This window comes from Mustela putorius, unplaced genomic scaffold (genome assembly GCF_011764305.1).
Source record: "Mustela putorius furo isolate JIRA1106 unplaced genomic scaffold, ASM1176430v1.1 tig00000281_pilon_pilon_pilon, whole genome shotgun sequence".
Classification (NCBI taxonomy): Eukaryota; Metazoa; Chordata; class Mammalia; order Carnivora; family Mustelidae; genus Mustela; species Mustela putorius.
The window spans coordinates 29,049,528-29,065,662 of record NW_025421343.1 but is presented as its reverse complement, the minus strand read 5'-3'; the positions used below and the strand labels follow the sequence as shown (position 1 = coordinate 29,065,662).

Below are 16,135 nucleotides of genomic sequence, written 5' to 3'. Positions count from 1 at the left end.
GGGTAAATGAAAAGGCCACAATGTTTGTTGCCCTTCCTGATGTCCAGATATTCTCTTGCTTAAATTCTCCCCAGGTTGCTGTAAGCCTTCGGCTGATACTGAGTTTTGAAAAAGTGGATTCTGACTTTTTCTTTTTTTGGCCAGTTTTTTCTTTGCTTTTATGGAGGAGTGAACTCTCAGAGGTCCTCTTGCTATTTCACTCCCTTAATTAATTTTCACACTTCAAGAGTGTTTCTGAAATTTCCATAAGTTGTTTTTAAAGTTCACATGAAGAAATAAATAAGGATAAACTGAAAATCCTCAAAAACAGTAGTAATGTAAGAATGCCTCACCCGACCACCCACTCCATGTCTGGCTGGTTCAGTCAGTAGAGCCTACAACTCTTGATCTTGGGGTTGTGAGTTTTAGCCCCATGTTGGGAATAGAGTTTACTTTGAAAATAGTAATCCCACCTAGCTTTTTTTTTTTTTAAGATTTTATTTATTTACTTCTCTGACAGAGAGTTAGAGAGAGAGAGCACAGTAGGCAGGACTACAGGGAGAGGGAGAAGCAGGCTCCTCATGGAGCAAGTACTCTGATGCAGGGGTTTGATCCTAGGACCCTGGGATTATGACCTGAGCAGAAGGCAGATGGTTAACTGATTGAGCCACCCAGGTGCCCCTGTCCCACCTGGTATTAAGACATATATTAAAAGTACAATTATTAAGACAGTGTAGTAGTGACAGTAAATAGATCAATGGGACAGAATCAAGAGTCCAGAGAAAGAACCAACTTTTATAATTTAGTACATAATACCCATGGAAGTGCTTGTCAGTGAAAGAAGACAGTTTAGTAAATTTACTAGCATTAGGAAAAATATTATGTTGGATTCTTTTTTCTTTTTTTAAAGATCTTATTTGTTTATTTGACAGAGAGATCACAAGTAAGCAGAGAGGCAGGCAGAGAGAAGGGGGGAAACAGGCTCCCCGCTGAGCAGAGAGCCTGATGCGGGGTTTGACCCCAGGACCCTGGGATAATGACCTGAGCTGAAGGCAGAGGCTTAAACCACTGAGCCACCCAGGTGCCTCTTATGTTGGATTCTTATCGAACTTCTTACAACAAAAGAAATTCCAGATGTATTGAAGTTTAAACATAAAATATACAATCATTAAATAATGGGAAAATAGCTCTGAGAGGTTACAAGATTTTGGAACCAACCTAAATATCCATCAAAGTAAAATAGATAAACATATGTGGTATGTTTATACTTGATGGTAATATAAAACAGTGAAAATATATGAACTATAGCTTATATACAAAAGCCTGCTTGAATCTGAGAAATATGATGAGTTAAAGAAATAAAACATTAAGGGATACTCTAGGAATCATAGAATATCACTCCATTTGTATGGAATTAAAAATGAACAAAATAAACTATTTTTTTAAGGCATGCATTCAAATGTGGCAAAATTATAAAGAAGTAAAAGAAGTGGTTTTTATAAAAAATCAGGTTGGTGCTTACCTCTGGGTGAATAGAGAGAATATATGGTGAATAAAGAAGCCTCTGATGGTGAAGGGAATGTTCTAGTTCTTGATTTGTTAAGTGACTACATGAGTGTTTAATAGTTATGCATTAAACTATTCATGTAGGTTTATGAGCTTACCTATATGATTATTATATTGCACCATAAAAGAAGAAAAATTATAAAGAAAATGTAGCTGATTTCTAGTATTTAACATTGTATCTTGGGCAAATCTTATTTTGAGGCTGTTTATATATTTTTAATCCCATTTTCCTAGATTCCTCTAGAATCATGCTTCCTAACAGGCAGAGGAATCTCTCTCTTTTCTCGAGAGAGTCTGCAGCCCATTTCCTAGGAAATGCCACAATATCGGTAATTAAATCATTTCAGAGCGACATATAGAAAGCTGTATGATCAGCTATCAAAATGTCATTCCACTGCTGCAAAGGCGAGCAAGGCTCTCCCTTTTTCCAGTGTCATCTGGTTTTCATTTGTAGATTGATATAAAGCTGAGCTCCAATCCTGGGCTCATAGGATTGAATTTATTAACTGCCAAATGGAGATGAAATTTACCTTTCAAGGCTGGTTTGAGAATAAAATAAGGTAATACATGGTGACTACTATGGCCTTTAATGAAGCAAGACAAATGATAGCATAAATGATTGCTCTAGAATGGAATAATAATAATGTTCCTTTTTTGCATAAGTTCAAGGGAAAATGATTTTTAAAAATGGGTTTGATGTAATTGTTTCATTTAATTGATTGATTTTTTTTTTTTAACACTGTATCCTATCATTTCTTTTCCATCTATCTCAGGACATTTGTTTACTCATTGCTTACTAGAGGGAGGCCTTTCCCAGTTGCGTTCCTTGTCAGAGGGTTTATCTTCTGCACGGGAAATGGACTTCTCCAAGGCTACTACCTGATTTACTGTGCTGAATACCCAGCTGAGTGGTACACAGATGGACGGTTTCGCCTGGGTAAGTAAATCTGGCCACTTCTTACCCACACCCCCGCCTAAATCCCCACCACTTTCCCCCACCCTACTGCAGTAATCCCCCATGGAATGCCATTCTCCTCTTCTCCCCCTGCTACCCCCCTCTATTTTCTATAAAGCAGCCAGAGAGCCCTTTGAAAAACATGTCACTCCCTACCTCTGACTCTTCCAGGGCGTTTCCACTAATCTCAGAATAAAAGACAAATTCCTAATGCTGCCTGTGCCTGTGACACCCAAATGTGGTTGGTCTAGCCCCATTTCCTGACCCCATTTCTTGCCTCCAACCAATTACTATGCTGTAGCCTCTGTGGCCTTCCTGCTGGGGCCTGAAATGGTCAAGCTGGTCCTGCCCCAGAGCTCTTATACAGACCATTCCCTGTATATGGAATATTCTCTCCACATACACTGGTGGAGGTTGGTCCCTGACTTTATTTAGGTGTCTAACAGTTTGTACCTCTTCAAAGGGACTTTTCCTGACCATTTTATCTAAAATAGTAGAAAACACTGTTGAAGTTTTTTTCATTATCTGCAATGAGGAACTCAAGTCTAGAAGGTTCAATTGTTTGTGTATTGTTTTGCCTTAAACCCCAACGCAGGGATTACCCTTAATTCCTCTTTACATCACTGGTCAAATTCTATCAGTCCGCTTGCTTAGTAGGGCTGTGTGGAGCTCAGTAAGATGTACCCACGAGGCTCCCTTCCTCCCTCACTGCTCCGACTTCATCCTAGTCTGAGCCGTGATGACCTCTTGCTGGGACCGCCCTGGGGACCTTCCAACTAAGTTTCTTGCTGCCATGGGGCCTGGCTTTCAGTAGTAGCCCCTTGTGCACACAGCCGTCAGACGGAACCTTTGAAAACACAGCCGACTGGAGGGTTGACACGTGCACAGAATGGAGTGTTCAGAGCCACAGAAACAAACAAACGAAACACAACAAAAACAAGGAGGACCTCTGTGTGCTCCTACCAGACATCTCCAGAATATGTGTTGTTTAAATAAAATAAAGTGTGACCATTGTATATCCAGTATGCTACTTTTCATGTAAAAATGATGGAAGGAAAATGTGTGTGTGTGAAACTGGAAAAAGGAATATTCGTTTGAAAAAACCCTAATTTTAAAAAGGTGGCATGGAGGGTCTGGGGGAAAGAGATTGGGATGGCAGGTAAAGCTTTTCTTTTAATATGGTTTTGTCCTTTGAATTAGGAAACTTAATAATTTGGTTTAAAAAATCTAAATGGGGGACCCTGGCTGGCTCAGTTGGTGGAGCGAGTGACTGTTGATCTTGGGGTCATGAGTTTGAGCCCTGGGTGTGGTGTAGAGATTACTTAAATAAATAAAACTAAATAAAAAAAAAAACCAAAATCTAACTGGAAGAAAGTTTCCTAAAATGGAGAAAAAAACAATAAATGAACCTAATTATATGTTGAGCTGGTAATATAACTGTACAGGAAAATGGTTTGTCAGTTTACAAGAAATAAGGAGACTGAAGAAGTAAGTTGAATGTCACCATCAAGAAGTGAGCCAGTCTTGTCTAGAAAGGGAGGTATTCTGAGGTACAACTGTCTGGTGTCTTTTGAAGAAGCCAGTGCCCTGAAAAAAGTTTTAAAAAGATAAGGGTTAGGGCACCTGGGCAACTTAGTCGGTTGAGCATCTGACTCTTGGTTTTGGCTTAGGTCATGATCCCATGATCCATGAGATCGAGCCCAGAGTTGGGCTCTGCACTCATTGCGGAGTCTGCTTGAACATTCTTTCCCTCTGCCTTCCACCTGTGTGTGTATGAATACCTCTCTCTCTCTTTAAAGTGAATAAAAAAAAAATCTTTTTTTTTTCTTTTTCCCTAAGAGTATGGGTCTGGGCAAGATTAAAATGGCCTTAAAGGACATAATGTCTAGATAACAGGATGGTCCTATACTGGACTTTGGTTTTCACAAACCACCTATAAGAAGCATCTTGGGGCTATCTGGGGAAACTGAAATACGACCTAGATATTATGTAAGATGAAAATCTGGAAGGATGTACATTAAAGTGTTTAATGGTTATAATTTCTGAGTGGTGGAATAAGGTGTCTCGGTTTTCTTATTTTTGCTCATTCACATTTAGTATTCCACATAACATATTTACTTCTTTTGTAGCAATAACAAATGAGAATCATTTCCTATTTTGTCCTTGCTTCAAACCTGCCAGTGGCTTTATTTCGTACGTAACAATCCAAACTCCTCACCAAAGCCTGTAATGCTTAATGTATTTTTTTAAAAGATTTGATTTATTTATTTGACAGGCAGATCACAAGTAGGTAGAGAGGCAGGCAGAGAGAGGGGGGGAAGCAGGCTCCCTGTTAAGCAGAGAGCCTGATGTGGGGCTCAATCCCAGAACCCTGGGACCATGACCTGAGCTGAAGGCAGAGGCTTAACCCACTGAGCCCCCCAGGTGCCCCAGGGTATATATTTTTTTTAGTTAGCATTCTGTCCACATTTTCCCACTTTTCCCTCTATCTTAAAGTTTCAACTGCACCAGCCTTCCTTCTGTTTTTTTAGACATAATGAAACTATTCTAGCCTCAGGGCCTTTGCACCTGCTAATTCCTATGCCAGATTGCTCTCCCTCAGATCTGTGCATTCTTATTATTCCAATTACAGGTCAAAATGCCAAATTTTCAGAAAAGTTTTCCCCATTCACCTCATCTAAGTTGGAGATACCTTCCCCCCACCCCAAGTTCACTTTCTATCTCATGATCCTATGATTTTCTGCTTTACAGTGACATTATATGATTTAAAATGTTTTAATTATTTGAATTCATTTCTGTCTTCTTATGCTAAAATATAAGCTTTATGAAAACAGACACCTTGACTGTTTTCTCATGACTGTATCCTTGGTGTTTAGGACAACTCTTTGTATTGTAAGCTCTCAATTGATATTATTTGAATGAATAAATGAGTGAATGAGTGAACAAATGAGGGAGACTTGTACGGCACTTGTGAAATAGATACTATTCAAATTTACATTTTACAGATGAGAAAACGGAGGCTGAGAGAGGGTCAGTGGCTTGCCCAAGGACACATAGACACAGAGTCTAGGATTTCTGCATTGTCTGCTACTGTGCGTGCTATCTCCCCTCCTTCTTTCAACCTCCTGCCATTGGTGTCTTTCCCCAGTTTCCCTTTCTTCTAGGCCAGTAATTAAATTATTATTGAAGTATAGTTGACATACAATGTTAGAGTCCTTTCAGATGCATGATGTAGTAATTATGCAATTCTAGGCATTCTTCAGTGCTCACCAAGATCAGTGCAGTCATCACCTGTCACCATACAATGGCCAATGATCTTTTGACTAGACAAGACTGCAAATCATTGTTTCCTGTCATAGCAAAGGAGGTGAGAGTAGATCTGTTTTTGATTAAAGTGTTCTTGCTTTTCACCTCTTGTATTTTGATAGCACAAATACACATTGTTGAGAGGTAAAGTTGGACATCTATGTGGAACAGTGAGTGTTTCTGGGTTGTCATGGTGCCCATTGGGGAGCAAGACCTCACATCCCTGATCCTGGCTCTCCTCACGTCAGACCAGGGCTTCTTTCTGAGCTCATGAATGGGCAACAAGACTGTGGGTGTGACCCGATAGTGGTTGAAACCAGTTTGCTAGGTGCCAAGCTCCCCAGTCTGACTTATGTTAAGTTCCATGGGAATGGGTGGATCAATCCAGAATGCTCTCAGCAGTGAGTCACAGGAAACTAGTGCATATGACTTAAATAATTAAGAATGTCTATTTTTGACATAACAAGAATGTCCAAAGGTAGGTGGCTTCTGCGTTCCTTTAGTTGTTTACAGATATCATTAAGATTCCTGGAAATTTCTATACTTTCTATTCCGCTGTTCTTAACATGTGTACCTCTGGTCCCATTGTATTCACCTCACGATTGCAAGACAGTTGCTATAGCTCAAGGCATCACATCTGGCGATGAAAGAGGAGGGAAGCAGTAGAGGCACTGGTCCCATCTTCCCTTTTATCAGGAAAGTAAAAATTTCCAAGGAAATGTCTCTTTGTATCCTATGGCAGAAATAGGTCACGTGACTGCTTTCAGACTTCCAGCCTCTGTAGTGGGGGCAGGCAAAGGAGGAGGGTTTGGAATTAGTGGTTGTTTGCCAACCACAATTTAATTATTTGGGAATGAGCCAAAAGTTTGCTATTGTTCATTCATTCATTCGTTCATTCAAGTATTGGACAATGGTGTTCTTCCCTTTCTCTCATCTCCCACATTGTTCCATCTCATGTCAGTGTATACTGTCAGTCTTTTGATCTATGAAAATATGGCCTCTCCACACAAACTTGGAACAATGGCTAATTGGCCACCCTTTGCAATATCTTTGGAGCATTCTTAGAATTTGAAATTGAATGCCCTTCTTTCTCCTTTATTAAACAAATCAAAACAAAAGAAACTTAGCTTGTGAGAAAAACACCAAAACCAGGATACATTTAAAAATTTATTTTTCATGTGTCTGTTGGCCATCTGGATGTCTTCTTTGCAGAAATGTCTGTTCATGTCCTCTGCCCATTTCTTGATTGGATTATTTGTTCTTTGGGTGTTGAGTTTGCTAAGTTCTTTATAGATTCTGGACACTAGTCCTTTGTCTGATATGTCGTTTGCAAATATCTTCTCCCATTCTGTCAGTTGTCTTTTGATTTTGTTAACTGTTTCCTTTGCTGTGCAAAAGCTTTTGATCTTGATGAAATCCCAATAGTTCATTTTTTCCCTTGCTTCCCTTGCAACATGGGGGCTTAAGTGGGTAGGAGAAGAATAAATGAAACAAGATGGGATTGGGAGGGAGACAAACCATAAGTGACTCCTAATCTCACAAAACAAACTGAGGGTTGCTGGGGGGAGGGGGTTTGGGAGAAGGGGGTGGGATTATGGACATTGGGGAGGGTATGTGCTTTGGTGAGTGCTGTGAAGTGTGTAAACCTGGTGATTCACAGACCTGTACCCCTGGGGATAAAAATATATGTTTATAAAAAATTAAAAATTAATTTAAAAAATTTATTTTTAAAATAAATTATATGTAATAAAATAAATAAGGGGGCGCCTGGGTGGCTCAGTGGTTAAGCCGCTGCCTTCGGCTCAGGTCATGATCTCAGGGTCCTGGGATCGAGTCCCGCATCGGGCTCTCTGCTCAGCAGGGAGCCTGCTTCCTCCTCTCTCTCTCTCTCTCTGCCTGCCTCTCTGCCTACTTGTGATTTCTCTCTGTCAAATAAATAAATAAAATCTTTAAAAAAAAAAAAAAAAAAAATAAATAAGATACAAAATTTACATATAATAAATTATATATATAAATTCATACAATTTATATATAAATACAATTTATATAAAATAAAATTTAAAAATTACATTTATTTGAGAGAGAAAGTGTGTGACAGCAAGAGCACAAGGAGGGGGAGCTGCAGAGAGAGAGGGAGAAGCAGGCTCCCCGCTGAGCAGGGAACCCAGTGCAGGCTCAATCCCAGGACCCTGAGATCATGACCTGAGCCAAAGTCAGACGCCTAACTTGACTGAACCACCCAGGCATCCCGCCAGGATACATTTGTAACTTCTTCCCTCTGTCTTCTTTGCTAAGGTGTCTTCTTATTTATTTTGGGAATGGGAGTCAACATTCATAGTGACTATATATTGCGCCAGCTCAGGAAGCCCGGAGAAGTCATCTATAGGATTCCACAAGGTAACACCTCCAGATTTCCACTCTGCCTTGAGAGCCTGTCCCAGGGATTGTGCTATGAGCAGCAACTATAGAGGGGGCAGTGAGGGCCCAAATGACACAATATATCCCAATTTGCCTCTGCATTCTCCTTCATATCCCCTTCTACCCCACAGCACTTTGGTGTTTATGGATCTAAACCTGGAAGTTCAGTTAGGGGCACCCTCAGGAAGGTACAATGTCATAATACCTTGAGGATGGGGGACAGCGAAGCTTGGGGTAAGGGGGGAATTGGCTGCCACCTCGTCACAGTAGGTAAGATTACCATGTACCGTATTAGGCTTCTCCAGAGAAGCAGAGCCAACAGGATATAGATAAAGATACAGTGATAGATACATAAAGAAATTTATTCTGAGGAGTTGGCTCACATGATTATGGGAGCTGGGAAATCCCATGATCTGTTACCTGCAAGTTGGAGACCCAGGAGAGTAGATGGTGTGAGTTCTAGTCCGTGCACAGGAGAAGACTGACGACAGCCTAAAGATGGTCAGGCAGAGAGAGTGAAATCTCCCTTACTTGGCCTTTTTGTTCTATTCAGGCCTTCAGTGGGTTGGATAAGGTCCATCCATATTGGGGAGGGCAATCTGCGTTAGTCAGTGTGTAGATTCAAATGTTAATCTCACCCAGGAACAACCTCACAGACATAACCCGAAATAATTTTTTTAAAATACATATGTTTTAAATATTTATTTATTTTTAAAATTTCTTTTCCGTGTTCCAGAATTAATTGTTTATGCACTGAAATAATGTTTAATCAAATATCTAGGCATACTGTAGCCCAGTCAGGTTAGCACAGAAAATTAAGCATCATATGTACACACAGTGTTGGTTCTTCATGAGTTAGCCAATAAAGCTGAATTGTATATGACTTGTCTTCTCCAGCTGACCCAGACTTAATCTAGTCAGTGTCAGGGGTAGCACTGTACTGTATCTACTTCCTGCCTCTTGTATTTTCTTAGTGGCATGATGAGCCAAAATTATTTAATCAAAAATTAAGATGGGGGTCTTGCAAGTACAAATGCATTGTCAGATATGAAGTCACAGAATATTTGAAATCTCAACTGTTTCCAAGAAACCAATGTGTGACGTTGACAAACATAAGCAGGTGAGAGTGATTAGTCCAAGTAATCTGTCACTATTTTACGTGCTATATGTGTGGGTTGAGAGCTCCCACCCTTTTTGCTGTAAATGGGTGTAAATGGGAGTAATTAAATGGGTGTAAATAAAGTAAATCTTATTTATTTACCCTTTTTATCTTTATTTATTTATTCATTTTTATCTACCTTTATTTATTTATTTATTTTTAAATTCATTTTATTTTATTTATTTATCTTATTATTTATTTATTTGTTTCTTATTGTTTATTTATTTATTTTTATTTTTTTGATTTTATTTATTTATTTTTATCCTCACCCTTATTATTTACACCCTTTTTGCTGTAAATGGGTGTAAATAAAGTAAATCTTTAAAATGTTTAAAATTTTTCCTAAATTACAATATGGTATTGATATTCATTTATGAATCAAATAATGGCAGGGCTACCATGAATTCAGGAAAGCATTTAAATGAATTTAAGCATTGCTGACATCCTCATGATGTCTATATCCAACAAAAATGGAGCCATATATTGAGATATCCCATTTGCAATTTATAGACCCTCTGTAGGAGGTCAGTGGTTTCTCCCAGGGTCTGGGAAATCACCGGTCTGGAATTGCTCATGCAGTGTCATCCTTAAGGAAGACAACTTGAAGGAGCTTTGGGATTTTAAATATTCACTCAAAAACTAGCCAAAGAAAAGCACAGAATTCTCTTAACAGGTAGATTGTCAAAGTTCATTTCTAACTATTAAGGTATGTTACAGGATGATTTAAAAACAAAATATTCTTTATATAAATATGGAAAGAAAAAATTAGTTTTAGTTTACTGTGGGGCAGAAAGTAGATACATTTACTATCATTGGAAATGTATTGATTTCTATTTACAGGTCTGATGTTAGACATATATGGTTGGATAGAAAAGTAAGCCTTAAAAAAAAAAAAAGAAAAGTAAACCTTGAACATCAGCAGAAGCAGACCTCACCAGGCCCCCATGGGGGGCAAAACCCCTGCAGCTCCCACTCACGTCTTTCAACTTGAACAGTCTACATACACTCCCTTGTGGGTGGGGACCTGCAAATGCCATGGGAAACTCTCATTACTTCTGGAATCAGCTCAGGTTGTCACAGAACATGTTGTTCATTTTGTCTGAAATACGTGAAATACGCTGTACAGGTGTCCAGGGGAAAAGTGAGGTAGCTTGGAAACATTACTTAATGTTTCCAAACATTCCCAAACAAATGTTTTGTTTTGTTCCAAAACAAAAACCAGACCTCCTGCTCTTCATCATTGTCCAGCCCTGAGTCAGGGGTGCAGCAGTCGCTAGAGATTAGCTTGAGCCCATCAAGCAGTTGGCGACAGGATTCCAGGAAGTTCTGAGGGCAACAGGCTATTGTCACTGTGTTTACCCTTCTCTCCAAGAGGATTGCACCAGACTGCGATGACCATAAGGAAGTCTCCAGCCCCACATTTGTCATAACTGCCTTTATGTGTTTTGGAACAAAGCAGTGGGGTTTGACTGTGGCCGTGATCCAGTTCTGATGATGGACTTTTCATTCTGCGCATGCAGGTGGCTTGTTTAAGTATGTTTCTGGAGCCAATTTCCTCGGTGAGATCACTGAATGGATCGGCTATGCCCTGGCCAGTTGGTCCCTCCCTTCACTTGGATTTGCGTTTTTCTCACTTTGTTTCCTGGGGCTTCGAGCTTTTCACCATCACAGGTAAATTTCTTGATCAGTCAAGTCCGGATTGGTAAACTCTGATTTTCTGGGCTTTCACCGAATTTGGATTTCAGCTGGGTGACAGTACCGTAAATACTTTTTTTTTTTGTTTTAAATGAGTAAAACGAAACCCATGTAGGGAGAGGCACACCCTCGGTGACTTGGGAAGCCACACCTGCTACCTTATGGAAGAAGGTTTCCTGGCAAGGAAATTATGAGTTAGTTGACCCGGGCTCTGTGCATTCCTAGTAGGGTCACTGGCAATGGGTTCTAAGTAAGGGTTGAGAGGTCCCTGAAGTATCTTCCATTTCCGTGCTTCAGTTCAAGTGACCTCTGCCACATTTCCCAAAGTGCGTCCCATGGGCAGCACAGTCCGCAGCTTCACAGATAATCCTGAGGTCCAGCCACGATATAGTACCACCAGGGGAAAGGCTAGCCCCTGGTCTAGTGTGGCTCCCATGTTTAATTCTGGCTTTGGTGCTAATAGTTCAGGTAATCACAGAGCCCTGCAAACGCCAGGATTAATCTCCCAGAATCTGTGTAACACCAGTGCTTACTCTGGCACTCCCCTCTATCCGCAACACCCACCCTCCATAAATCCAGCCAAGGTCATAGCTGCTTCCTGGGAAGTTACAATAAGTGAACGCTTATGTGGTGTGATTTCAGGACTGTCCCCTCATCTGGAGAATGCCAGGAATTGTAGGGGCTTAGAACCCTTTCTCTATAGGTCTAGGCTAAAGCCTTACTAACTTCTACCTCCCCGCCAGACCCTGTACCTGGGATGGGCTGGGGACAAAGGCATTAACTAAAAGCATCACTGCAAGGCAAGGAAGAGTAATGTACTAAGCTGTTATCAGGATTTGCACCTGAACTTCAGATCCTTTCTGGCATTCAGATCCCAAATGACATTTGCAGCTGGAGAGACAGAGAGGAAGGGATAGCTCAAGGGGGAACAGCTTTGGAACCAGGACCGAGGGGACCCTTTAAGCTCCTGCATGGGTGTTTTAGTCAGGCTAATTTTGTAGTTTTGAAGGTTAAACCAAGAATCTTTTCCTCAGAGTGGACTTTATGCAGATGTGTCGGAAATGAATGAAACAGTAGCTGTCCTCAGAAAGAGCGTCTCCAGCCTGTCAGACCGTCCACATTCTCCCTTGAGGCAGAGTCTGTTGCCCACCAGAAGCAGAGGGGAAGAGGGCAGAGTGCCATCAGCCAGCAGTTGGAGGGGTCCTGGGCAGTAGTCTCAGGTGAGGCCAGTCAGCGGAGGGACAGCAGTTCCACCAGAGGTTTCCAGCTGGTGCAACAGCAAAATCCAAACCATGGCCCTGTCCTGTGAGATGAGATGGCTCCAGAAGGAAGGCCAGGCATCTTTCCTGTAGGGCTAACTGGCCTTTGTGAGAAGAAATTCCTTACCCCTTTCTGAGCATAGCACGAGAAACCAGCCACCTCTTGTCACATATTATTACTGTTTGTCCCCCGTTCACATCAAGGTACCTTAACAGAGTGCATCATCGTGATTATCACTGGAGAACTATCAGCTTCAACTAGCTAGGACAGCCTGGTCACTCAAGGAGAAAGCCATTTCACAATGAGTATTAATCTTCCAGGCCTGCCAAAGCCGATGACTGCAAATCGAGTAGCTTAAAACAGTAGAAAATTATTCTTTCAAGTTCTGGAGGCAGAAGCCTGAAATCCAAGTGTTTGCAGGGCCATATTCCCTCTGAAGGTTCTAGGCAAGGATCTTTCGTTGCCTCTTCTTGGCTTTTGGTTGCGCCCCAGTCTGAGATTCCATGGTCTACAGCTCTATCCCCATTCTCTGCCTCCATGTCCGCATGGCCTCCTCCCCTTCCTGTCTCTGTCTTGGTGTCTCTTGTTCTCTTCAGTCATTGGATTAAGGGCCTTTCCTATTCTAGTATGCCCTTGTTTTACCTACTAAGTTGTATCTGTCATGACCTTATTTCCAGGTAAGTCTTCCAGGTTAAGACTTCAAGCATGTATTCTGGGGGCACACAATTCAACCCAGAATACGAGGTAACATTTTCTTGGCATTTCCAAGGCTTTGTGAGGGGATATTTTCCTGGGAAATTGCCAGTTCTCTAGGATTAATCTTGCCCATGATCTTTGGGGGCTCTGATTCCTTAATTCACAATTGAATCCACTGAGTAGTTCCTTCTGGCTTTTCCCTTTTTTTATTGTAGTAAAATACACATAACATAAAATTTACCATTTTGGCTATTTTCAGTGGTCCATTTAGTGGCATCAGGTACATCCATAATGTTGCGCAATCATCACCACTGTCCTCTGGCAGTTACTTTTATTTCCCAATCCAAGAAGTTTCAACATTTATGGGAGGAGATGCAGGAGGGAGGAGGGAAATGGACAGAGGGTCATCTGCAAGTGTCAGGCCCTGCGTAACTGTAGGTTGGTTTGGAACAAGGATCTCAGACCCAGCAAACCTCAGTGGTTGACCACTGCTTATTATAATTGTTCCTTTCTTATCTTTTAGGTTCTACCTCAAGATGTTTGAGGACTATCCCAAATCTCGGAAGGCCCTCATTCCATTTATCTTCTAAAGAAACCAGATAAAAAAGAAACTAAAAGCTCCCACATGACTATTGAACACCATCAAGCTGCTGAGCTTGTAACTTTGAAAGTTCCCATGTGTATATAAACCAGGAGGCCTCTTGTGTTCTGACAGCCAGCCTGGAGATCCTGTGGGGTGGCTACTCCGTGTGTCTCTGTGTGTCTTTCCAGGGTCTCTCTCCTGATCTCCTGTTGAAGCTTTGACAAGGCTTTTCTCTGCATGGAGACATCTATCTGCTCTTTATCTAGTCCTCCTAGAAAGTGCGAAACTTCCCCATGTCTTTCCTTCTTTGGGTGATCTAAGTATGTGTGGCTCTCTGTCAATGTAAGAAATCCCTGTAGCCAGGATAGTTTTCAGTTGAGGGCAGTGCTTGTAGAATTTATTAAAGGTACATATTTTACGCCTATACAAATGAGCAATATTGAAATTCTGGAGCTGCATGGACCCCGAGCAAATCTCCCAAATGAAAACCCAGTCATGCTTTCCTCTCCCTCAGTTAATTATGAAGGATGTGAAGTGATGACATGGGCTTTTAATAGAGGAGCCCTCTCTTCATATGGCCGAAGGTGGAGGCATTGACCCCATCTCAAATTTGTGCACGGTCTCGCACCTTTGTCCTCCTGAAGTTTCCCAGATCCCTGTCAGAGATATCTCAGAAAACTGGTGTGGGTTTGTTGAATGTCAGGTTTTCTTGACCACAGAGGGAGAGACATGACTCTGGTTGGCTAGTGAGAGAGTGAAAAAGCCTTTTACGGTAGACACTGCCCATTCCGATATTCTCAGAAACCTGTGGAAATACCCAAATGATGAGAGAGTGTCAAAAGAGGGAAATGACTGAGCAAGATCATATGTTGTTGCTTGCCTGGATAGGACATTGGCAGTGACATGGAAGCATTCCAGAAGTGCTTGGCAACTTTTCTGCAATTTCTTCACGGCAGTCTTTGGGATCTGCTGAGAAATGTATTTCCTAGCGGCAGCCTGAACATGGGTCCTCCAAGTCCCTGAGGGCACAGGCAGGGCAGAAAACATCTTTTGTTCAGCTCAGACAAGGATTCACACAGTTTGACTTTCTCTGTTTTTTGTTTTTTTCTTTAAACATTGGAAGTTTTCAAAGTTAGATCTTGCATTCCAGTTTCCCTTAAAGCATTGGAGGCTATGGGCCCATGGAACCCCCTAAGAATGTGGACTGATCAGCTAGTATGTATTAGAATTTGCAGCCTTGGTGGACCGGTCACCCTAGAGTGGGTGCTCAGATGCTGGGCTCTCTAAGGGAGGGGCTAAAGACTCAGAATCAGAATGTAGGAAACTATTTGTCCTCTCGGATCTAGGTGTGTGGCAAGCATTGGAAATGTTTAGCAAGCCCTTTTGGGAAAGGTACACCAATTTGGTCAGGTAAGGTACTAAGTACAGAAATTCACTGTACAAGAAACAAGACGTTTGAAAGGTCTGAGGATGATGTATGTTACTGAAAAATACAAATTGTAGTCATGTAAATGTTTTCTGTTTTCTTTTTATTAAATGCCTCTCAAATCATGGATGCTAAGTAATTTTGTTTGAATTGAAAAATTCCTGGGCTCATGAAGATTTTTATAAGGTGTTGGTAGAGCTGTGGGTTTTTTTTTGTTGTTGTTTTTTTTTAAAGAATTTTTTTTAAGATTTTATTTATTTTGTCAGAGAGAGAGAGAGTGAGTGAGCACAAGCAGACAGAGTGGCAGGCAGAGTCAGAGGGAGAAGCAGGCTCCCCGCGGAGCAAGGAGCCCGATGTGGGACTCGATCCCAGGACGCTGGGATCATGACCTGAGCCGAAGGCAGCTGCTTAACCAACTGAGCCACCCAGGCGTCCCTTTTTTAAAGAATTTTTAAAAAGATTTTATTTATTTATTTGACAGAGAGAGAGACCACAATTAGGCAGAGAGGCAGGCAGAGAGAAAGGCGGTGGGAAGCAGGCTCCCTGCTGCATAGAGAGCCGGACATGGGCCTCACCTCAATCCCAGAACCCTGAGATCATGACCTGAGCCAAAGGCAGAGGCTTAACCCACTGAACCACCCAGGTGCCCTGTTGTTGTTGTTACTGTTGGCCTCCCTTTCTTCCTTCCTCGCCCCTCCTCCCTCCCTCCCTTCCTCTCTTTCTTTCTTTCTTTAAAAGTATTGCTTCTTTTCTGCCCTCTGTCTTCATTTTGTCAACTTGAAATTAGGGGCTCTGAGTTGAAAACAAAAGAGAAATATAACTTATATGATTTCTCAACCATAGCTCAGTCGTGGAAGCAGGTGCAGGCAAGGTGCTGGAGAATGCGCTAAGGCCAGATGCCACCCCTAATGTTTAGGAATACACAGACGGCGAGATATTCTCAGTGACATAAATCTTAAGGTATAGCTTGGGCTCAGTGAAATGAAAGTCTTCCAGTTCTCTCCATGACATTGAAAATTGGCTTTATTAAAACCTTTATCTTATTACCATATAAAATATCTGGGCCAGTCCTTGAAATGTAATAAGCACTCA

At 41.4% G+C, this 16,135-nt stretch overlaps 1 protein-coding gene across 1 annotated transcript in view; it reads left to right on the top strand.

The window, feature by feature from the left end:
- SRD5A2 (steroid 5 alpha-reductase 2) overlaps positions 1–15,152 on the top strand; it is a 55,424-nt gene extending 40,272 nt beyond the window's left edge. Inside the window, exons 2-5 of the mRNA XM_004777901.3 lie at positions 2,319–2,482; positions 8,102–8,203; positions 10,904–11,054; positions 13,558–15,152. Coding sequence (XP_004777958.1) covers positions 2,319–2,482; positions 8,102–8,203; positions 10,904–11,054; positions 13,558–13,624 — 484 coding nt within the window. The 3' untranslated portion in view covers positions 13,625–15,152. The remainder of the gene's footprint in view (positions 1–2,318; positions 2,483–8,101; positions 8,204–10,903; positions 11,055–13,557) is intronic.
- Positions 15,153–16,135: the final 983 nt, after the last annotated feature.